Genomic DNA, 25,872 nt, shown 5'->3' on the forward strand with positions numbered 1-25,872 from the left:
TATTTAAAAAGAGCTCCAGGGCGATCCAGGAAACTACAGACCAGTTAGCCTGACTTCAGTGACAGGAAAAATAGTGAAAAGTGTTCTAAAAATCAAAATCACAGAACATATAGAAAGATATGGCTTTACCCAAGGCAAGTCTTGTCTCACAAATCTGCTTCACCTTTTTGAATAGGTTAATAAATATGAAGATAAAGGTGAACCGGTAGATGTAGTGTATTTGGATTTTCAGAAGCCATTTGACAAAGTTCCTCATGAGAGGCTTCTAGGAAAAATAAAAAGTCATGGGAAAGGTGGCGTTGTCCTTTCGTGGATTACAAACTGGTTAAAAGACAGGAAACAGAGAGTAGGATTAAATGGACAATTTTCGCAGTGGAGGGAGGCAGTGGAGTGCCTCAGGGATCTGTACTGGGACCCGTGCTTTTCAATATATTTATAAATGATCTGGAAAGGAATATGACGAGTGAGGTAATCAAATTTGCAAATGATACAAAATTATTCAGAGTACTTAAATCACAAGCAGATTATGATAAATTGCAGGAGGACCTTGTGAGACTGGAAAATTGGGCATCCAAATGGCAGATGAAATTTAATGTGGATAAGTGCAAGGTGATGCATATAGGGAAAAATAACCCGTGCTATAGTTATACGATGTTTGGTTCCATACTAGGAGCTACCACCCAGGAAAGAGATCTAGGTGTCATAGTGGATAATACATTGAAATCATCGGCTCAGTGTGTTGCGTTAGTCAAAAAAGCAAACAGAATGTTAGGAATTATTAGGAAGGGAATGGTGAATAAAACGGAAAATGTCATAAATGCCTCTATATTACTCCATGGTGCGACTGCACCTTGAATACTGTGTACAATTCTGGTCACCGCATCTCAAAAAAGATATAGTTCTGATGGAGAAGGTACAGAGAAGGGAAACCAAAATGATAAATGGGATGGAACAGCTCCCCTATGAGGAAAGGCTGAAGAGGTTAAGGCTGTTCAGCTTGGAGAAGAGACGGCTGAGGGGGGAAAATCATGAGAGGTCTAGAATGGGTAAATGTGAATCGGTTATTTACTCTTTTGGATAATAGAAGGACTAGGGGCACTCCATGAAGTTAGCATGTAGCACATTTAAAACTAATTGGAGAAAATTCTTTTTCACTCAGTGCACAATTAAACTCTGGAATTTGTTGACAGGGGATGTGATTAGTGCAGATAGTGTAACTGGGTTTAAAAAAGGTTTGGATAAGTTCTTGGAGAAGTCCATTACCTACTATTAATCAAGTTGACTTAGAAAATAGCCACTGCTATTGCTAGGATCAGTAGAATGGGATATACTTAGTTTTTGGGTATTTGCCAGGTACTTGTAGCCTGGATTGGCCACTCTTAGAAACAGGATGCTAGGCTTGAAGGACCCTTGGTCTGACCCAGTATGGCAATGTCTTATGTACTCTTTAATTTGAGTGTGATAGGATCTTAAAGAGACTGAATCTTTTAATATAATCATTGGTCATACAGCGTTGCAATTTATGGGGTAGATTTTCAAAGCAGCATGCGGGCATACATGTACACCCAATTTTATAACTTGCGCGTGCAGACACGAGCAAGTTATAAAATCAGGGGTCAGCGCACGCAAGGGGGTGCACAAGCCGAGCTGTCTTCCTCCGTTCCCTCCCAGGCCGCTTCGAAATCAGAGCAGCCTGGAAGGGAACTTCCCTTCCCCTTAATGTAACCTTCCCACCCCTTCCCCTAACCTTTCCCCCCCTAGCCCTACTCTAACCCCCCCTGACCTTTGTCAAACCTTCTGCGCCTGCCTGAAGGCAGGCACAGGTTGCATGCACCAGCAGTCTGCCGGCACATGATCCTCCAACACAGCGGCAAATGGCCGCTGTGTCGGAGGCCTCTGGCCCCACCCCCGCCCGGACTGCCCCGCCCTGCTCACGCCCCGCCCCCGGACCGCCCCTTTAGTAAAGCCCCAGGATTTACATGCGTCCTGGGGCTTTACATGCGTCACCGGGCCTTTTGAAAATAGGCTTGGTGCGCGTAACCCTTTGATTTTTTCTTTGTATGCAAGTAAAAATCACATATATGCCATTGGAGGGGGAGGGGTTTGGACATTCCTGATCCCCAATGGATGCTACTTCCTTGGGGGGAGGAGGCAAGGGGAGCCATCACCGCATATGCACCTTTGTCTAAATTTTATCTTTTGGGCAGTTGGGGCCGTCTCAAGTGACGGCCCCAGAATGAGCCAAAGTTCAGCCCTTATTCCTGTGCTCAACGTTTCCACAAGCTGCAGCATTTTTTTTTTTTTGGCTGACACTTTACATGGGAGGCAGGAGCCTCCAGAATTTACCGAATTTGAAATAAGCTGACCACTTTCTCGGTTGGCCACAATAAAACAGTAACATAAAATTGTCTATTATTGACCTTCTTTACATGCATTTGCATTATTCATGCTTGCAAATCACATGCAAAGAAGGTAATTGTAATAGGGGAGGGTACCAGGGCGTGGACATGCTAAATATCATGTATATTGTGTGATATACGTTTTTACTTCACAATTCACAGCAGCTTACAATATACATACATAATAATAAAACAATAAAAGTAAAACTAAAAAGTGCTTTTACAAAGTACTAGGGATGTGAATCGTGTCCTCGATCGTCTTAACGATCGATTTCGGCTGGGAGGGGGAGGGAATCGTATTGTTGCCGTTTGGGGGGGTAAAATATCGTGAAAAATCGTTAAAAATCGTAAAATCGAAAAATCGAAAAACCGGCACATTAAAACCCCCTAAAACCCACCCCCGACCCTTTAAATTAAATCCCCCACCCTCCCGAACCCCCCCCCAAATAACTTAAATAACCTGCGGGTCGTTAAAAATCGAAAAAATCGAAAAACCGGCACATTAAAACCCCCTAAAACCCACCCCCGACCCTTTAAATTAAATCCCCCCCCCTCCCGACCCCCCCCCAAATAACTTAAATAACCTGCGGGTCCAGCGGCGGTCCGGAACGGCAGCGGTCCGGAACGGGCTCCTGCTCCTGAATCTTGTCGTCTTCAGCCGGCGCCATTTTCCAAAATGGCGCCGAAAAATGGCGGCGGCCATAGACGAAAAAGATTGGACGGCAGGAGGTCCTTCCGGACCCCCGCTGGACTTTTGGCAAGTCTCGTGGGGGTCAGGAGGCCCCCCACAAGCTGGCCAAAAGTTCCTGGAGGTCCAGCGGGGGTCAGGGAGCGATTTCCCGCCGCGAATCGTTTTCGTACGGAAAATGGCGCCGGCAGGAGATCGACTGCAGGAGGTCGTTCAGCGAGGCGCCGGAACCCTCGCTGAACGACCTCCTGCAGTCGATCTCCTGCCGGCGCCATTTTCCGTACGAAAACGATTCGCGGCGGGAAATCGCTCCCTGACCCCCGCTGGACCTCCAGGAACTTTTGGCCAGCTTGTGGGGGGCCTCCTGACCCCCACGAGACTTGCCAAAAGTCCAGCGGGGGTCCGGAAGGACCTCCTGCCGTCCAATCTTTTTCGTCTATGGCCGCCGCCATTTTTCGGCGCCATTTTGGAAAATGGCGCCGGCTGAAGACGACAAGATTCAGGAGCAGGAGCCCGTTCCGGACCGCTGCCGTTCCGGACCGCCGCTGGACCCGCAGGTTATTTAAGTTATTGGGGGGGGGGGTTCGGGAGGGTGGGGGATTTAATTTAAAGGGTCGGGGGTGGGTTTTAGGGGGTTTTAGTGTGCCGGCTCACGATTCTAACGATTTATAACGATAAATCGTTAGAATCTGTATTGTATTGTGTTCCATAACGGTTTAAGACGATATTAAAATTATCGGACGATAATTTTAATCGTCCTAAAACGATTCACATCCCTACAAAGTACAAGAGAAGATGAAACTCAAGGAAATTAGGGCCCTCAATTACTGAAAAGCTTGCTGGAAAAGAAGAGTCTAAAGTGCTTTCTTGAAAACTTTCAATGATGATGCTGTGCGTATAGGTTCCAGCTAAGAGTTCCATAGTCTAGGGCCCACCATAAAGAATACTTTGCTTCTGTGATCTCGAGTTTGGCAATTTTAATCATTGATATCTCTAACATATTTTTGTCCATTGATTGCAATTGGCATGTTGGCTTGTAGAGTCTGAGTGTGGATGCAAGCCAGATAGATGATTCATTGTTTAACAGCTTATAAGTCATGTTCAGGACTCTATGTGATGGGCAGCCAGTGTAGTTTCATGAGGGTAGATGTTATATGATCTTTCCTTTTGCTTCCAGTTAGAAGTCTTGCTGCTGCATTTTGAATAATTTGTAAAGGGTGTGTAGCAGAGAGAGGAAGTCCAAGGTAAAGAGCATTACAGTAATTCAAGGAGTTAAGTATCAATGCTTGCAATAATGAACAAAAGTCTTGTCCTTCAAGAAAAGTTTTCTTTTGGGTTTTTTTTTAGAAGATGCAGTTTGTATAAAAATGTCCTTATCACAATGGCAATCTGTTCATTGATAGAAAGAATACAGTCCATAATAATACCCAAATTTCTGACCAACTGTTATCTGAAAGCATGAGTGAAGTTGTAAGTGAGTGTGCAGGATTTCTTTTATAGTTGAGAGTACAATTATTTCAATTTTTGAAAGATTTAGTTATCTGTGATGATTTGTTTTTAAATTTTATGTTTATTAATTTTTAAATAATTACAAAGCATTTCCATCTTTGTACAGAAAACAAGAAATCGAACATATTCAGTTATCATAATAATAATAATTCCAGAAATCAAATCTTTCTCTAGTCCCCAAGTATAAAATTGTGGGGGAGAGCACTTAAGAAATTAAATTGGAAGTTCAGTTATAAATTCTTATACAATCAAAATAATCAAAGGAAAATGCCATTAACTTGCAGTCGTAATACCCATTTTACTATGCTAGATAGTTGGACCTTCAGTAGGCGTTGATGCTATCATTGCCCTTCTATGGGAATCGAGCCACGCTTTCAGTTGTTCAGGAGTTAGAAACACATAAGTATTGTTATTATATTTGATGAAACATTTACAGGGGTATCTAAGCTGATACATAGCCCCCAGCTCTCTAGTTTCCTGTCGAAGTGTCAGGAAACCTTTCCTCCTTTCCTGTGTAGTCTTTGCCAGATCAGGAAAGATCTGGACAAATTGGCCCATAAAATTGACCCCCATGTATTGGAAAATGTTTCTCATTATCACGCCCATGTCTTGTTCATATATGAAGGAAATCGACAAGGTGGCTCTCTCGATGATCTCTACAGTCGAGGATTCAAGAAAGTCAGTCAGATTCCCCAGATCCATTTGATTTTGTATCATCCTTTCTCTCAAACGAGTGAAAGTTAAAAAATAGACCTTATTGAAAGATGGTATTAGGGATGTGAATCGTTTTCCATATCGTCTTAACGATAGAAATCGTGTGGCAGGGCAAGAAAATCGTCTTAGGCACGATTTTTTAGTTAAAAAATCGTTAAAAATCGTTTTTTCCGATTAGTGCGCACTAACTCGAGTTAGTGCGCACTAACGGGAGTTAGTGCGCACTAACTGGGAGTTAGTGCGCACTAACTGAAAATGATACAATTTGACACTTTTCAGGTCAGTTAAGGTCAGTTTAGGAATGAATATGTATTCCTATTGGCTGCCCTCTTATTTATTCATGTTACCAAGTTTCCTACTGACAGTATATGGGGGATGGGAAATGGAAACAGTTGGTAGCTTGACAAAACAAGTAATGTGATCAGTCAATGTGACTAGAACTTGTGCCCTAACCCTGATACCAGGGGTATTGTGATCTTCCTGCACACAGTGCCCTATCCCTATTAATACCAGGAGTGTTGTGATCTTCCTGCACACAGTGCCCTATCCCTAATACCAGGGGTGTTGTGATCTTCCTGCACACAGTGCCCTATTCCTGATACTGGGGGTGTTGTGATCTTTCTGCACACAGTGCCCTATTCCTGATACCGGGGGTGTTGTGATCTTCTTGCACACATCCCGGTATCAGGATAGGGCACTGCATGCAGGAAGATCACAACACTCCTGGTATTAATAGGGATAGGGCACTGCATGCAGGAAGATCACAACACTCCTGGTATTAATAGGGATAGGGCACTGCATGCAGGAAGATCACAACACCCCTGGTATCAGGGATAGGGCACTGTGTGCAGGAAGATCACAATACCCCGGAGGAGTGAGGGTCAGGCAGCTCCCCCCTGTCTGTGAAGCCAGCCTCTCACTAGTAATGCAGGGAGGGAGCTGTCTCAGACTTCACCATCCTCCCCCCCCCCCCCCTCACCCACACACCATTCACTAGCTGGGACATGGGGGAAGTCAGGAGTGAGGGTCAGGCAGCTCCCCCCTGTCTGTGAAGCCAGTCTCTCACTAGTAATGCAGGGAGGGAGCTGTCTCAGACTTCACCAACCTCCTCCCCCCCCCCTCACCCACACACCATTCACTAGCTGGGACATGGGGGAAGTCAGGAGTGAGGGTCAGGCAGCTCCCCCCTGTCTGCGAAGCCAGCCTCTCACTAGTAATGCAGGGAGGGAGCTGTCTCAGACTTCACCATCCTCCCCCCCCCCCTCACCCACACACCATTCACTGGCTGGGACATGGGGGAAGTCAGGAGTGAGGGTCAGGCAGCTCCCCCCTGTCTGTGAAGCCAGCCTCTCACTAGTAATGCAGGGAGGGAGCTGTCTCAGACTTCACCATCCTCCCCCCCCCCTCACCCACACACCATTCACTAGCTGGGACATGGGGGAAGTCAGGAGTGAGGGTCAGGCAGCTCCCCCCTGTCTGTGAAGCCAGCCTCTCACTAGTAATGCAGGGAGGGAGCTGTCTCAGACTGGTATCAGGGTTAGGGCACTGTGTGCAGGAAGATCACAACACTCCTGGTATTAATAGGGATAGGGCACTGTAAGAGATGACTGTAGTAGATTGAATAAAGATCTGATGTTTCTGCTCTCCTCACACCAAACAAAAACAACACACAAGCAGAGAAGCCCTTCTTACAAAGCTGAGCTAGTGAGTTAAGTAGGAGGAAAAGTAAACATACTTGTGCCAGTGTGGCTACTTAAAAAATACACTTACCAACAATCAATTACATATATTTGAACTGTGTACAGTTCCAGCCAGGACCACCTTTCTAAAATGCACAGTGATTGGCAAATTCAACATGCACTAGCATTTCAGGTGCCTGCTAACAAAAATAATAAACAAACAAGTTCTAGTCACGTGAGTGCTGATCATTACATTACTTTTTTTGTCAAGCTTCCAACTGTTTCCATTTCACATCCCCCCAACCATTACCTCAGTATTAGCCTTGGTAACATCAATAGATAAGAGCACAGCCAGCCAATAGGAATACATACATACATATTCATTCCTAAGTGACCTTTACTGACCTGGGAAGTGTGAACACTTTGTTTCATTTTCTGTTGGTGTTCGTTAGTTTCCAGTTCCATTTCCCATCCCCCCAACCATCACCTCAGTGGTAACCTTGGTAACATCAATAGATAAGAGGGCAGCCAGCCAATAGGAACACATATTCATTCCTAACTGACCTTCAGTGACCTGGAAAGTGTTTATTTGTATCATTTTCAGTTAGTGCGCACTAAATCGAGTTAGTGCGCACTAACGGGGAGTTAGTGCGCACTAACTCGAGTTAGTGCGCACTAACACGATTTAACGATTTTTAACGATAAATCGTTAGAATTTCTATTGTATCGTGTTCTATAACGATTTAAGATGATATAAACATTATCGGACGATAATTTTAATCGTTGAAAAACGATTCACATCCCTAGATGGTATATCTTCTATAGGAATCTGTAGTATTTCATTTAGGTATATTCTTGGGTTAATAAACTCGAGGGACAATATACTGTACAAAAGTTTAGGGATTTTGTAGAAATGAGCAGGTACTCATAAGGATCATGTGATTCTAACCAATTTTGAGTTGGATTAAGAGTATTTTTTATTAGTGCTGTCATTAGTAGCCAGGCCATGCTTTCAGCTTGCTCAGTGTTAGATATTAGAAGTGGGCCAGAGGGCAGTGATTGCAAAATGTAAAGACAAGCAATTAGTAGAATATATTTAGCATGTCTGATTTCTTTCAGCTGTGCAGGAAACATGCTTTAAGGCTGTACCATCAGAAGTCTGGGATAGGATGAAAAGAGGAACAAGATTAAAGGTTACAGAGGGAAGATGTTCTGACATGCTAAGCAATGCAAATATAAAAATATGCCAGAAGTAATTATGCGTGCTTGCTGAAAGAAAAAAGGAGAAATGGAAATTTACAGGACAAGATGACCTAAGAATTCTGAGATATGTAATTCATGCTAACTTTGGGTATAAGAGAAATGCTGTTCTTATGTTAAGTCTGATAAGACTGGCTCATATCAGAGATTCTCTTGGTGTGTGCACATCCAATAAATGGTAATATTACTTATTGCAGTTCACTTGAGTGTGATTTGTATTTCATCTAAGATAGGAGAAGGTGCAAAGAACAAATTATTGGAGATTACCTCAGTACCAAAATACCTCCCTTAGGGCAATTGGACCTGGGTCTGGATATTACTTTATAATTTGGAAGGCAAAGCTGCTTAACAATAATGTCATCGGTATCTGACAACCAAGTTTCTGTAATAAATTTACAATCAGGTGAATCAATTTACAATCAGGTGAACCAATAAGCAGATCATAAATAACAGGCATTTTTTTTCCTTATAGATTGGGCATTTACAAATATACAGGATATCACAGAAGCAGTCGGTAACAATTGTAATGTGTTAGTGGGTACCTGTTTTAGGCAATGAGGTCTCGATTTAGTATGCAAGTTCTTGTATCCTGCTAGCATGCCATAACGGCTTTGTCTCAATTGGTGAAATCTTCATTGTTTGGATTAAAACAAGATGAATACTTTCATAAGAAAACAAAAAAACAAAGACAATTCCTGTTATGGAGATAAAAACACAAGGAGTTATATAATCGCTGGAGTAGAGGCTGCATGAAGGGACTCACAAAGGGGCAAGCCCCATTGTTGTGCTCTTTAGGTGCATAATGCACAGTGCCTATGGCATTGTCTCGGTCCTCAAATCTTGTACCCTGATGATATCGCTGTGGGGGCAGGGCTGCTCCACTGAAGTTTGAGGGTTGCAGAGTTCTTAGGCACAGCAGATGGCTCAGAAACCATCAGCAGATGTTAAAGCTCTTGATGGCAGGGGAACATGGGTCCAGCAATAGAGAGGTAGAGATATAAGCTGTTTAACGTGTGTTAGAACACTACTGCTGCTTTATGCATCTTCCATTCAAAATATAGCCAGTTAAGTACCAAAAACATTACAAAAACCCTTGCAGGACAGTGGACCTGATCTTCCATCCCCAACCCCCAAAATCAATAAAAATAATGTTGGGCATAGTGCCAGACCACCCCCCCCCTTCCCTCAAGGGAATGTACTGCACTCCTAGCAGATTGGGGGGGGGGGGGGGAGGTTTGGGGACAGCCATATAGGGTGGCCCATAGTTTGAGGACCTCTGGACCAAAGGATGTAAAGCTAAAGAGACAGAGAAGTCAAAAAAGGAAACAGAATGAAAAAGCAACCAACAAAGAGCCCCCACAGAGACTGAGATATTGACAAAGGCTGATATTGCCAGACAGTGAAGGAGATAAGGAGAGAAAGATGAATACATACAAGAGATGGGTTGATAAAACAAGGAGGTAGGCGATCTAAAAGAGCCGTGGGGGCAACACAAATGATAGATGCCAAGAAATGTCCGTTAAGATGTTTTATTAGGAGACTCGTTAATCCAATACATAGACGCTCGACTCAGGCCAAGTTTCGCCCCCCACATGGGGGCTGCCTCAGGGGCTACAAATAAATAAAATGGCAATTTAAAAACAAGACAAACGTGACTTCCAAATAAAAACAATATAAAATCATATAAACAATTGAAGGTAACATGGACAATAACATGTAAAGTGTAACAGGCAAAATGGAACGGTTAATTAAACAGATGTAATAGAGAATGTGACGAATTCAAAAACAGAATATGAGATTGTCAAACAGAATAGATGATTTTACCTGTATAATGAATGTCTTATATGTAAATGGTGATTATCTTGTGCAAATCACTTTTCTGAAAGACTATAGGCTGTGTAAAAAAAAATATATATATAAAAAAATTTAAATATAATAAACAATAAAAGACATTGAAAATCAGCAAAATTTGAAGGTGCTTATGTGAAACAAGCTCTCTCAATCTAATAAGCAATATTTGCAAGCAGTGAGTATGAGAAGTGAATATGTGTGAGCGTGCGTCATAGCGCATTGAAAAGCATGGTCTCCATCAAAACTTTCAATCACATCTTCGTAGGAGACCGGTAACACTGTTACTGTACTGCTCTAAGTAAGATTAATTTTTATTGATGTTTGCAGTCATAAACATTTGTGGTTGTTGTATCTTTACTGCTATTTACATATCCATCGCATTTGTATTTCCAGTTTTTTGAGTTCCATACGCCTTACATAAGTCCATACATATCACACATACCTCACACATATTCACTTCTCATACTCACTGCTTTCAGAAAAGTGATTTGTTTTTAAGTTGCCATTGTTATTTATTTGTAGCCCCTGAGGCAGCCCCCATGTGTGTGTGGTTGGGGGGGGGGGGGGGGGGCGAAACTCGGCCTGAGTCGGGCATCTATGTATTGGATTAACGAGTCTCCTAATAAAGCATCTTAACGGACATTTCCTGGCATTTATCATTTCTGTTGCCCCTACATGCAAGAGATGACTAGATGTAAAGAAGCGGGAAGACAGGTAAAGACAGGTGGAGACCAAATGGCTTCACACTTTTATGGATCTACAGGGAGTACTTAGATGAACTCTGGTTTTCATCTGCTGACTCAGGTAGCCACTGTCAAAGACAGGATTCTGTGCAGAATGGACTATTGGTCTGACCCAGCTTGGCCATTCATATGTTCTTATGTTCTTAAGTGTGTCTTAATAGAAGAATATGTAATACACAGGGCAACAGAATGACAGATATTGTTAAAGTGTGATAGAGATGAAAATAGAATAAGAAAAAGGAGATTTTTGTGTGTATGTCTACATATGAAAATATAAAGATAGAGCTACCTTCTTACAAGCTGAGTGGAGGAGAAGATGGAGAGGAATATGTTTCTACTGATGGCATAAGTTAAAAAGAGAGAAACTCTTAGGGATTTTAGACAGTGCTGGGGAACAACTGGTTATCGTGGTACATGTTGGCAACAACAACATAGAAAGGTATGGGAAGAAGGTTTTGGAAGTCAAATTTAGGTTTTTAGTTAGAATGTTGAAATCCAGAAGCTAGAGGATAGCATTCTCTGAAATACTCCCTGTTCCATGCACAGGATACCTCTGGAGTCTCAATGTGTGGATGAGACAATGTTGCAGGGAAGAGGGTTTTAGTTTTCTTAGGAACTAGGCAATATTTTGGGGATGGCAGAGCCTATTCCAAAAGGATGGGCTCTACCTTAACTAGGACAGAACCAGCTTACTGGTGCTAACCCTTAAAAAGGAGAAAGAGCAGCTTTTAAATTAAAATATGGGGAAAAGCAGACAGTCGCTAGCCAGCACATGATTTGGAGAGAGATATCTTCAAAGAATACTAAAAACAGGGGAGTTATGACATCCCAATAGAGAGATTCCAATATAATCTTATGTAGCCCATTTGCCTATAAATAAAGAACATATTGAATTAAAGGATACCAGATTAACCATGTCAACTGCTAAGAAAGTTGAATATACAAATAAAAAATGTACCTTGAAATGTCTGTATGTTAATACCAGACATCTAAAAAGTAAGATAGGAGACTTAAGAGGCAATTTTAAAAGAAATTGCATGTGTAAATGTAACATACTATTGTAGCAATTTTCAAAAGCCATTTACTTGAGTAAAGTGCTCTTACAAGAGTAAATCCTATGGAGAATTCAATGGCATATATTGTAGCAATTTTCAAAAACCCACTTACTTGAGTAAAGTGCATTTACTCATGTAAAACACAGTTTTATGCATGTAAATGCTTTTTAAATGCTTAGAATGTATGGCACTGAATGAAGAGGTAGACTTAATTGGCAACTCAGGGAACTTGTAGGAGGGGATAACCATTGGAATACTGCTGGCGCTAACCTTTAAAAAGGAGATAGAGCAGCTTTTAAACTAGAACAAGGGGAAAGCCGACAGTCGCTCAGCAGCGCATGGTTCGGAGAGAGGTATCTTTAAAGGATACTAATGATGCATTAGAATTAGGGCATCCAGACAGTGAGGTTCCAATAATTAGAAAAGTAGTCCAAGTGCCTGTAACTAAAAACTCACCTGAGCTAAAAAATTCTAACTTATCCCTATCAATTAAAAAGCAGAATGAAAATACAAACAAAAAACAAACTTTGAAATGTTTGTATGCTAATGCCAGAAGTCTAAGAAGTAAGATGGGAGAATTAGAATGTATAGCAGTAAATGATGACAGACTTAATTGGCATCTCAGAGACATGGTGGAAAGAGGATAACCAATGGGACAGTGCTATACCGGGGTACAAATTATATCGCAATGACAGAGAGGAGCACTTGGGAGGAGGTGTGGCGCTTTATGTCCAGGATGGCATAGAGTCCAACAGGATAAACATCCTGCATGAGACTAAATACAAAATTGAATCTTTATGGGTAGAAATCCCTTGTGTGACAGGGAAGACTACAGTGATAGGGGTATACTACCGTCTACCTGGTCAAGATGGTGAGATGGACAGTGAAATGCTAAGAGAAATTAGGGAAGCTAACCAAATTGGTAGTGCAGTAATAATGGGAGACTTCAATTACCCCAATATAGACTGGGTAAATGTATCATCGGGTCACGCTAGAGAGATAACGTTCCTGGATGGAATAAATGATAGCTTTATGGAGCAATTGGTTCAGGAACAGACGAGAGAGGGAGCAATTTTAGATCTAATTCTCAGTGGAGCACAGGACTTGGTGAGAGAGGTAACGGTGGTGGGGCCGCTTGGCAATAGTGATCATAATATGATCAAATTTGATTTAATGACTGGAAAAGGAACAGTGTGCAAAGCCAAGGCTCTCGTGCTAAACTTTCGGGAAACTTTGATAAAATGAGAAAAATTGTTAGAAAAAAACTGAAAGGAGCAGCTACAAAAGTAAAAAATGTCCAAGAGGCGTGGTCATTGTTAAAAAATACCATTCTAGAAGCACAGTCCAGATGTATTCCACACATTAAGAAAGGTGAAAAGAAGGCAAAACGATTACCGGCATGGTTAAAAGGGGAGGTAAATGAAGCTATTTTAGCCAAAAGATCTTCATTCAAAAATTGGAAGAAGGATCCAACAGAAGAAAATAGGATAAAGCATAAACATTGGCAAATTAAATGTAAGACATTGATAAGACAGGCTATGAGAGAATTTGAAAAGAAGTTGGCTGTAGAGGCAAAAACTCACAGTAAAAACTTTTTTAAATATATCCGAAGCAGAAAGCCTGTGAGGGAGTCAGTTGGACCATTAGATGATCGAGGGGTTAAAGGGGCACTTAGAGAAGATAAGGCCATCGCGGAAAGATTAAATGATTTCTTTGCTTCGGTGTTTACTGAAGAGGATGTTGGGGAGGTACCCGTAATGGAGAAGGTTTTCATGGGTAATGATTCAGATGGACTGAAGCAAATCACGGTGAATCTAGAAGATGTGGTAGGCCTGATTGACAAACTGAAGAGTAGTAAATCACCTGGACCGGATGGTATACACCCCAGAGTTCTGAAGGAACTAAAAAATGAAATTTCAGACCTATTAGTAAAAATTTGTAACTTATCATTAAAATCATCCATTGCACCTGAAGACTGGAGGATAGCAAATGTAACCCCAATATTTAAAAAGGGCTCCAGGGGCGATCCGGGAAACTACAGACCGGTTAGCCTGACTTCAATGCCAGGAAAAATAGTGGAAAGTGTTCTAAACATCAAAATCACAGAACATATAGAAAGACATGGTTTAATGGAACAAAGTCAGCATGGCTTTACCCAGGGCAAGTCTTGCCTCACAAATCTGCTTCACTTTTTTGAAGGAGTTAATAAACATGTGGATAAAGGTGAACCGGTAGATATAGTATACTTGGATTTTCAGAAGGCGTTTGACAAAGTTCCTCATGAGAGGCTTCTAGGAAAAGTAAAAAGTCATGGGATAGGTGGCGATGTCCTTTCGTGGATTGCAAACTGGCTAAAAGACAGGAAACAGAGAGTAGGATTAAATGGGCAATTTTCTCAGTGGAAGGGAGTGGACAGTGGAGTGCCTCAGGGATCTGTATTGGCACCCTTACTGTTCAATATATTTATAAATGATCTGGAAAGAAATACGACGAGTGAGATAATCAAATTTGCAGATGACACAAAATTGTTCAGAGTAGTTAAATCACAAGCAGATTGTGATAAATTGCAGGAAGACCTTGTGAGACTGGAAAATTGGGCATCCAAATGGCAGATGAAATTTAATGTGGATAAGTGTAAGGTGATGCATATAGGGAAAAATAACCCATGCTATAATTACACAATGTTGGGTTCCATATTAGGTGCTACAACCCAAGAAAGAGATCTAGGTGTCATAGTGGATAACGCATTGAAATCGTTGGTGCAGTGTGCTGCAGCAGTCAAAAAAGCAAACAGAATGTTGGGAATTATTAGAAAAGGAATGATGAATAAAACGGAAAATGTCATAATGCCTCTGTATCGCTCCATGGTGAGACCGCACCTTGAATACTGTGTACAATTCTGGTCGCTGCATCTCAAAAAAGATATAATTGCGATGGAGAAGGTACAGAGAAGGGCTACCAAAATGATAAGGGGAATGGAACAACTCCCCTATGAGGAAAGACTAAAGAGGTTAGGACTTTTCAGCTTGGAGAAGAGACGACTGAGGGGGGATATGATAGAGGTGTTTAAAATCATGAGAGGTCTAGAACGGGTAGATGTGAATCGGTTATTTACTCTTTTGGATAGTAGAAAGACTAGGGGGCACTCCATGAAGTTAGCATGGGGCACATTTAAAACTAATCGGAGAAAGTTCTTTTTTACTCAACGCACAATTAAACTCTGGAATTTGTTGCCAGAGAACGTGGTTAGTGCAGTTAGTATAGCTGTGTTTAAAAAAGGATTGGATAAGTTCTTGGAGGAGAAGTCCATTACCTGCTATTAAGTACACTTAGAGAATAGCCACTGCCATTAGCAATGGTTACATGGAATAGACTTAGTTTTTGGGTACTTGCCAGGTTCTTATGGCCTGGATTGGCCACTGTTGGAAACAGGATGCTGGGCTTGATGGACCCTTGGTCTGACCCAGTATGGCATTTTCTTATGTTCTTATGGTATAAATTATATCGCAATGATAGGGTGACTCAACTTGGTGTGGGGGTGGCGCTTTATCTTAGGGATGGCATAGAGCCCAACAGGAGAAAGATCCTGCAGGAAACAATGCATAGTAGAATCTTTGAGTGAAAATTCCATTTGTGATGGGGAAGAGTACAATGGTGGGGGCATACTACCATCCACCTGGCCAAAATGAACAGACAAACGAAGAAATGTTAATGAAAATTAGGGAAGCTAACATATCTGGCAGCACAGTAATAATGGGAAATTTCAATTATTTCAGTATTGACTGGGTAAATGACACATCAGGACATTACTTTGCAAACATGTTCATGACTAAGATTTTAATTATACGATCAGAGTTTGTTAAGAATATGCCTTCCTCTTTTAATATTCGTTTAACCCTTTCAACTACTCCTAATCACTCAGAGATTCATTCTAACAAACTATCAGCATTCAATAGTCACACAATCAGATCTGCAGCTAATTTATAAACAAATGCAAACATTATCTATTGTCTTTGACAATAGATGACCAGTGCACTATATCTTAAACTCAATTCTCAATCTTCTCCCACCTTTACTTACCATTATCAACTTTAGCTTGAAATTTGGCTATCTTCTTCTACTGCTTAAAGATGCCAAAATACATCCAGTGCTTAAAAAAAAAACCTGCCCCATTATTTTCCATCTAATTACAGAACCATTTCCAATCTTTCTTCGCTAATTAAATAATCGAAAAAGTTGGGTATATGCAATTATCTAATTTTCTTAACAAAACTCTTGTATCATACACAAAGTAATCTGGATATCATAAAGGCTTCAGCTCTGAAACAGCTCTTACTGACTTACTATCTGACATTCATCTTAATCTTGACAAAGGAAAGGCAGCACTTGTTGTTTTCTTACACGTGAGTGCTGCCTTCAACACTGTAGATCACCAATTCTTTCTTACCAGACCTCTATGATTAGGCATCAGCAATCAAGCTCTTAAATGGTTCAAATAATTTGTAGACGATAGAACATATGAAGAAATCTGGAACAGCATCACTTGCAGTACCAAATTCCTCAATTGTGGAGTTCCTCAGGCCTCAATTTTATCATCTACACTTTTCAATCTACACTTGGCACCACTGGCAACCTTAATTCAGAGTTTGTTTCTCTTCATATATTTATGCTGACAACATTCAGATAATTTCTTCTATAGCTCTTAAAGCACCAAATCATTTAGATTGTTTCAGTGTCTGTCTTTCTAAAGGTTGTTAAATGGCTGGAGACTTATAAGCTCAAAATGAACCCTGATAAATCTGAAGCTCACCAATAAATGTTCTTCAAATTCTGTTTCCAGTGTGGTTATGAATAATATACCAATCCCTAGAAAAAAAAGTAGTCACTACTCTAAATGTTAAGCTTGACAAAGATTTGAAATTTTCAGTTCACATTTCTCATCTCATGCAAATATCTTATTTTTGCTTAGATTCATTCAGAAATTGCAACCTTTTCTAGACCACCAAGGCCTTAAAAATGTAGTACATGCACATATTCTCAACAGACTTGACTAGTGTAGTTTGCCTGTTGCTACTATTCATAGACTACAAGTAGTGCAGAACACTTCAGCCAAATTTATTTGTGGTTAAAAAAACGACTTGATAATGTCACTAGTCTATGGATACACTGTCACTCAAAACTGACGTCAGGCAATCAGGGTTCACTTCTGGTCTAAGCTCCGCCTGCTCCCAAAGAAGTGAATGGGTGTAGTCCTACCCACTCCCTGCCCCCAAACTCTGCCTTCCTGCTCCCTGGCCATTCCCCCTCCCACCCCCTCCCATGCCCCTAACTCTGCCCCTGAACCCTGCCCACGCTCCTCCCACCCCGAAGAAGTGAATGGAGAGGCCCCTCCCATGCCCCACCCCAAACCAAACCCCCTATGATGTCACTGATCTAACATCACCAGAAGTCCAACCTTCACCACCCCCTTAAAAATACACCCCCTGGAACGTCATTAGAAAAGCCCCTATCGCTTTTTAATGATGACAGAGTTAATGGAATCTGGCAGCTTTTGATGATCTCACCAGAAGTACAATCCAAACCCACCCCACACCCAAAAATGCTTCCCCCTAAAACATCATCAGAAATGTCCCTGTCACTTTTTAATGACGACAGAGCCAGGAGCTGGATTTTTCTAGCATCTCTGTTTTAAAAAAGTTACTTGATCTGATGTGGCAAGATGCTTTCTCTCATTCTGTACACAGAGACAGAGAGAATCTCCCCCCTTCCCTCCTCCCCTCACTGTAGATACACATGCCCCAATGATCCTGCCAGGCAAAGTGAAATGTGAATAGAGGATAATTAACAGCAGGGGGTTGGCTGCTGGGAGTTGGGGGGACTGCAAAAGTGAGTTTTGGTTTTAAATACAAATCTCTGTGTTTACGGCCATACAAAAACAATCATGCACAAGCGGCTCTTAAGCAAAATTTATTATGAACCAGGTGCTGTCGGAAGTTTTGGTGGCATATATCCTCTTTTTCAGACTGTTAAAGTATGTAATGAAACAGTGACCAGAAAACAAGTAACTAGCTTACAGATCAAGATGCTTATTTTTTACACAGACCTGCTAGGATACATTTTAAAAGAAACAAAAACCATATTGTCAGATGTGGATGTGCAATGGTAGGCTGATCTGGTTGACATTACCACCTTGTCCGGTTATAACAGCGGCTACAAATACATCTTGACTGTAATAGGTGTTTTGTCAAAATATGCATGGGTTGTGAGCCTAAAAACAAAAACAGGTCATGAAGTGGCCAAGGCATTTCAAAATATATTTAAAGGTGGCCATCTTCTCAATAAAATACAAACAGATAGGGGTAAAGAGTTTTCAAATAGCTCTATCGCTCTATGAAGAATTTGTTAAAATACAGAGGTGTTCATCATTTTCTGACAAACAACGATGTTAAGGCAGTGGTTGTGGAGAGATTTAACAGGACTTTAAAATCCAAAATGTGGTGATACTTTACACTGCACAACACTTTTTGGGGCAGATTTTATAAATCTGCGCACACGCGTACTTTTGTTCGTGCACCAGGCGCGAACAAGAGTACGCGGGATTTCAATAGATATGCGAGTAGCCGTGCATATCCATTAAAATCTGGGGTTGGCGCATGCAAGGCTGCCCAAAATAGGCAGCCTGCGCGCGCCGAGCCACGCAGCCTGCCTCCGTTCCCCTACCTAACCCACCCCCCGGCCCAGGGGCGTAACCCTGTCATGCCCCTGGGCCGGAATCATGCCCCCGGACACGCCCCCGAAACGCCACGTCACTCCCGGCACGCCCCTCCATGCAAACCCCGGGAGTTACGCGCATCCCGGGGCTTGCGCGCAGGTGGGGTTTGGTGTAGGTTTTTGGGAGGTACGCGCATATCTTATGTGCATACCCCTTTGAAAATCTACCCCTGTGATTTGAAGATGTGCTTCAGGTTTTTGTGAATAGTTGTAACTATAGCTTTCACAGAACAATACAGGCCCACCCCCATCGATGTAACAGCCACAAACTCTCTGTGGTTCATCTACAGCAATAACAACAAATGTGATCCTGCTGAGCCATTTTTTATAAAGGGGGATCATGTTATACTGTCAAAAACTAAAGGGAAATTTGAAAAAGTTTACCAACAAACATTGACAGATGAGATATTTATAATAACGAACATCTTAAACAAGGGGCAGAAAACAGCGTACAAGATACAAGATTATGGTGAGGAAGCCACTCAAGGTTCTTTGTATCCTGAAGAATTTTTGAAAGTCAGCTCTCGATAGGATAGAATATACCACATTGATAAGATTCTAAAGGTAAAAGGGAGACGTAGGAACAAGCAGTGTTTTGTGAAATGGCGAGGGTGGCCTGAAAAATTCAAGAGTTCGATAAAAGCATTAAATATTCAAGACGTTTGATCATAACGTTTGATCAAGACGTTTGTATCATAAAAAAGAAAAAATGAATGAAGGGAAATTTTGCATAACGCTGCCTAGTAACGTCTCTGTGTGGATATTTCCACAAAACACCAGCTCTAATTTCTTGACACAATTAGTTAGGCCTTTATACCTACAGGGAACGTGGGAAGTGGGGCTGGTGAAAATACAGTACCCACACACATGAGATAATATTAAAGAAGACCATAAATACAGTGTCACCTCAAGAGAAGGAAGCATAGAGCATCATTTATTGTACGAAAAGTATATTATGTAACCATTCAAAGCCTAGTGAACCAAATGAATCATAACATGAATAGTCTCCTTAAACCCATAAATCATTTATGACCCAATCATCCGAAGAATCAAATTAAAATCATAGGACAATGCAGTAATTTCCACAGAAGGTGATTTAGCGACCATTTTGGGACTAGAAGCTAAAATGAATAAGCGGTGCTCGCTATTTCCAACAGATATCATGGGAGGGTTTAATACCATATACATGTACACAGATATTGTACCGCACCAGCTGGTGGGAGACCATTTTATGCAGCTATTTCACTGTGTCCCCGCTAAAGCGGGTAAGGATGAGTTTATCACCTTCACTTATGATAAGTCGCATTATGTCCCTTTGAACAATCTACATCTGGCAGATTAAAATCTCCAACTAGCAACACTTCTCCCTTCTTTCCCACCTTTTGGATGCCTTCAATCAGATCTCTGTCCAGTTCTTCTGTTGAGTTGGAGGCCTATAGACTATACCAATGTAAATGGAAGCACCATCTTCTTTTTTTAGGACAGCCCATAATGTTTTTCCCCACCCTACTTCCCTTGCATTTCAGTTGTTTATATATTGTTTTTGACATAAAGAGCTACTCCTCTACTTTTTCTGTACTCTCTGACCTTCTTAAACAAGTTATAGCCAGGGATGGCATTATCCCAATCACGAGTCTCAGTGAACCATGTCTCTGTAACAGTAAAGATATCCAAATCCACTTCCACCATTAGAGCTTGCAGGTCTGGGATTTTATTGCCCAGATTACGGGCATTTGTGCTCATAACTTTCCAGCTTCTCTCCTTTGATATATTTTCTGCCCTATTCAGCTGATTTTTAAAAAATTTCTTCACCTTCGTCTTGGAGATGTTGGGGGTGACATTTCAGTTTCCTTTTGCCACCCCCGTCCTCTAGTTTAAATGGCATATGATTTGAATGGTAGATGATTTAAATTTTTCACTTAGGATCTTTTTTCCTGTCACAGACAGATGTAAGCCTTCTTTGACACAGAGCCTCTTACTGTTCCATACATGGCCCCAACCCCCAATATATTCAAAACCTTCTTCTTTACACCAGGTTTTGAGCCTTGCATTGAAATTATTTATATGGCTTGGCCTATCCTTCTCCTTTCCTTGAACAGGTAACACTTCTGAAAAGGCAATACTCTTCACCATGTGCCTAATCTACTTGCGTTTCTAGCACGGTCATTGGTTCCAAGCTAGATGATAAGGTCATCTACCAGAACCCACTGTAATCCATTTATTCTTGGATTTCTGGATGTTCTGTGTAAGTGGAGGAGGGCATCTGGGTTGCACTGTTGTATTTTTCTTCCGGCCATGTTACTGCATGTTTCTTATAGGAGAAATGAATCTAAGAAGATGAATAGATCATGCTATGGAAAACTGAACAGCAGTAACAGTAAAGGTTGGTAGACAAATGGCCATGGAAAGGATCAGAGGGGCTGAAATCTATACAAAACAGCCTAGAACATTTAAGGTTTACAGAATACCACAGTTATAGTAATTTAGTTAAGAGAAATTTTCCAACGTTGCATCAAGGAATGTAGGAAATGTTTCATTTCTTTAAAAATGTGTATTTTAAATGTGGTCCTTGAATAATGTGAATCCAAATCTAAAATAAACAAAATCAATTGCAATCCAGAATTCACAAAGCAAAAATCTGATATGGGAGACAATAATAAAAATATTGCAGTTCTGTTACCTTTTTTTGTGCGCTCCTCACTTACCAATTTGCCCATGCAGTGCTGTTGTCCTATGCTATCTGCACATCTGTGGTGGATACTCATCTTACAATCCTTACAGCGCAGTCCATGTTTAGCATTCATCCCTGTTGAACAAAAGCAGAGAACTCAATTAAAGAAAATCAATATTTTCCATATGACTTGTAAGTGGCCTCATTTAAAATTGTCATACAAGGATACATCATCTAGAATTGTAGATAATGGATTTTTATTATACTTCTCTGACACAAACTTCAAATTACCCATTTTGCTAATTATCTCGTGGCCTGGTGAATCAGGCAAGCTTTGGTGAATCATTCATATTAAATGATTACCTTTGTATTCTTACTTATTTGCTATTGTGAATAATCTGAAATTCACATCATTGATGGTCATGATATGCTTGCCATGTACATATCAGGCATTTCTATAAAAGTTTTAAAAATTCTTGAATATTCTTGTTGCATCCATCAGTCGCAGATGGCTGCGACCGCTCTGCCTTACCTCTTTTTTTCCCCCTTTCTCTTTCTTTGGGAAAAATGGCTGCCTCCGGTGCAGAGTGCCGAGGGTTTCGGCATTTCCAAACCAGCATGGGTGTCCCCATCTGCCATGCTCACTCTCGTGGCCTCCTAAGTTCTAATACACATCATGGCAGGAACCTCGGGGGCGGCCCCATCGCATGACGTCAGTACCTCCGGATATATCTAGCCTCCGCTTTCACTACCACCTTGAGTTAGCAAGCACTTCGGTTTAAGCTACTCTGACCGCTCTAAGCTGCACGCTTACATGCTGCTTCACTCCAAGGGCCTCGCTCCAGTAGAAGCTCAAGGTACCCGCTCTTCAGGGGTCTCTCGCTTCCAACTACCCTTCGGGGTCCTCTCTAACTAGACAACCGCTCCTCGGGGGTCTTTCTCTCTTTTCTACATTTCAGGATATCGGATCATCGGGTACTCACTCGAGGGCCTACCAGTTATTATATCCTGCACCACGGACCTTCGATCCCAACTTTCCACCATCAGGAAGACGCCATTATTCCTGTCAGTACCTCTACGATCCGGTGCTCCAGCTCCACCCACCAGCTGCGACGTTACCTGCACTGCGGGCTTCCGCCTATCATGAAACATCTGGGTAAGACTTCACATCTGCGCCTGTTGAACGTACTGGCACTTCTGGGATCAGTGCCTTACCTTCCTGCTTTACCATCTATCTACAAGCAGTACAATAAAGCCTCTATCCATACTGTGTCTGTTATCTGAGTTCAGCCTATCGCAGTGGTTCCCCACGGGGCCCTTCCCCATGGGTGGAGTCATCTCCATTGTGACCAAGGGTCCACAATGCCACAAACACAAGAGATTGCTAACTCCATGGACTTGGCTCAGCTCGCAGTCCTGCAGGCCATCTCTGGCCTAGCCCAGCAGATCACGGAACAACAAAGGTCTTTGGAGAGCCTAGCTACTGCCTTCAATCAGTTACACGCTCAACTGAACTCTTCAGCTCCTCCTGTGAAGGAATTGCTGTCACCAGTGGTAAACCTTAAGACCATTGTACCTTTATCCACACCTACCCGCTTTACGGGTGAAGTCAAGATGTTACAGGTGAAGCCGGGTGAAGCCAAGATGTTACAGCCTACCTTCTTTCCCACTGAAGCTTCAAAGATCACCTACATCCTGTCGTTCCTAGAAGGACGAGCCCTGCCCTGGGCTTCACCATTATGGGAACATGAAGATCCTATCCTGAATGACCTACTAGGATTTCTAAAACCTTTTAAGTCTGTGTTTGATGACTCGGCTTGCCAGAACATCACTGGATTCACCTTGCTCAACCTTCTGCAAGGTAACAAGCCACTTACAGACTTTGCTATTGAATTTAAGACTCTAGCATCCGAACTCCATTGTGACACTGGATGCCTATGTGCCATATTCATGGAAGGTCTCAATTCCCGCGTAGAGGATGAATTAGTGGCTCGTGATTTGCCTGATACCCTTGAGTCCCTGATGGAACTAGCAGGGAGAATTGACCGCCATATCCGCGATCGTACTCAAGAGGCTAAGAGTCCACAAAAGTCTACAGTGGGGGCTAACCGTCCTAAACCTGTGCCTATTGCTTCCAGCTTACCGTCTGCACCCCTAGAGGAGAAGAGCCTTTGCAACTTGGCCGAAGCCATTTGACCTCTAAGGAGAGATGTTATCGCAAGCGCATGGGGTTGTGCATGTACTGTGGTCAATCAGGTCTTGCAGTCCAAACCTGTCCCATTTGTCCGGGAAACTGACGGGCCTGGGATCTGCAGGAGGACTTCTCCTGGGCCTCACCTCTCCGACTCCTCCATTATCATTACTCGTATCTCTGCTCTGCGAAGGTCTCGAATTTCAGACTCATTGACTCCGGTGCCGGAGGTAATTTTATTCTGAAACACTTGGTTGAATATCTACGGATTCCTACCACACCAATAGCTAAACCTCTGCTATTGTCATCCATCCATGGAGAACCACTTCCTGGAGAAGTTTCACTGACCACCCAGGCCATCTGCCTGCACACTGGAGCTGTATACTCTGAATCAATTTCTTTTCTAGTGTTAGAAAAAGCCATGCATCTGGTGGTATTGGGGCTGCCGTGGCTTCAAGACCATATGCCACAATTTAATTGGACTACCTTGGAAATGTCCGAGTAGGGACCAGACTATCATGGTCTGTATCTTGCTGAAGTTTCACCGCTCATCTGCATGCCCACTACCCCATCATTACCTGGCTTACCTCCACAATACGCCTCCTTCCAGGATGTTTTCTCAAAGCAAGCAGCTGATGTTCTTCCGCCACACAGAGAGTTCGATTGTGCCATAAATCTGAAGCCGAATTCAGAACCTCTCAAAGGAAGAGTTTACCCTCTTTCAGTAGCTGAGACTAAAACTATGTCTACCTACATACAGGAAAATCTGCAAAACGGATTTATCAGACCTTCCAAATCACTGCTGGTGCAGGCTTCTTTTTCGTGGGGAAAAAGGATGGCACCTTTCGCCCCTGCATCGACTACAGGGGTCTGAATGAGATTACCATCAAGGACAGGTATCCCCTGCCCTTAATATCTGAACTGTTTGATAGGCTCCAAGGGGCCAAAATATTCTCCAAATTAGACCTAAAAGGAGCTTACAACTTGGTGCGTATTCGAGAAGGAGACGAATAGAAGACTGCTTTTAACACCCGTGATGGACATTTTGAATACCTCATCATGCCCTTTGGTTTAAGTAATGCACCTGCAGTCTTTCAAAATATGATGAACGACATCTTACGGGACTTACTGTATCAATGCGTAGTAGTATAACTCGATGATATACTGATCTTTTCTCAAGATCTGCAAAGTCATCAGGAGGAGGTTAAGAAAGTTCTAAGATGCCTGCATGAGTACCACCTTTATGCAACTGGAGAAGTGTGAATTCCACGAAGAGCCTGTACCCTTCTTGGGATACATTGTTTCTAAGAATAGTTTTCAAATGGACCCCAAGAAACTTATCCGGGACTGGCCTCAACCCACAGGCCTGAAGGCATTGCGTTGCTTCTTGGGATTCACCAATTACTACCAATCCTTTATTAAAAACTACTCATCATTGACAATCCCTCTAACTGCTATGACCAAGAAGGGAGCCAACCCAGCCAATTGGTCTCCTGAAGCCATCTCAGCCTTCCTGACACTCAAAGAGGCTTTTCAAAAGAAGCTGTGTCTCCGCCACCCTGACCCACACCGTCCTTTCATCGTGGAGGTCGACGGATCCGAAGTTGGTGAGGGGGCGGTTCTAAGTCAGTACAGCGAATCCAATGTGCTCCATCCTTGCTCCTTCTTTTCTAGGCGATTCTTGTCTGCTGTGAGAAACTATGGGATAAGAGACAAGGAGCTTCTCGCAATCAAGCTGGCTTTTGAAGAGTGGCATCCCTGGCTAGAAGGTGCACAACACCAAATAGTAGTAGTATACACCGATCACAAGAATTTAGAGTACCTTCGACATGCTCAATGACTCAACCACCATCAAACAAGATGGTCTCTGTTTCTCAACAGATTCAACTTCCTTCTGAAGTACCGTCCAGGAGAGAAGAACACTCGGGCTGATGCCCTCTCACAATCCTTCTCACTTCAGGATGTGTTGGATGAACCCCGTCATATCATCAATCCCGAAAGAGTGGTCCTTGCAACCCACACAGTACCTGGAGGGAAGACAGTGGTGGCCAGAAGCTTAAGAAAAAAACTGGTCTGGCAGGCCATCCAGGACAGGGTCATACTCTAGCTATGTTGCAAAGGTATTATTGGTGGCCAACCATGAAGGACGTACAAGCATACATGGGTTCCTGCGCTGTTTGTGACAAGAAAAAGCCACCACCCGGGAGTCCTTGGGGCCTATTACAGCCTCTACCATCACCGGATGAACCATGGACCCATATGGCTACCGATTTCGTATTGGACCTGCCATCATCCAACAGCAATACCACCATATGGATTACGGTTGACCATTTCCCTAAAA

General features: G+C 42.3%; 1 protein-coding gene across 1 annotated transcript in view; it reads right to left on the minus strand.

Annotated features, from left to right (window-relative positions):
* The window catches only part of LOC115084617 (SH3 and cysteine-rich domain-containing protein-like), a 432,464-nt gene that overhangs the window by 67,198 nt on the left and 339,394 nt on the right, over positions 1-25,872 (minus strand). The window contains exon 4 of the mRNA XM_029589704.1: positions 21,375-21,475. Within this exon, the coding sequence (XP_029445564.1) occupies positions 21,375-21,475 (101 nt within the window). The remainder of the gene's footprint in view (positions 1-21,374; positions 21,476-25,872) is intronic.

This window comes from Rhinatrema bivittatum, chromosome 2 (genome assembly GCF_901001135.1).
Source record: "Rhinatrema bivittatum chromosome 2, aRhiBiv1.1, whole genome shotgun sequence".
Classification (NCBI taxonomy): Eukaryota; Metazoa; Chordata; class Amphibia; order Gymnophiona; family Rhinatrematidae; genus Rhinatrema; species Rhinatrema bivittatum.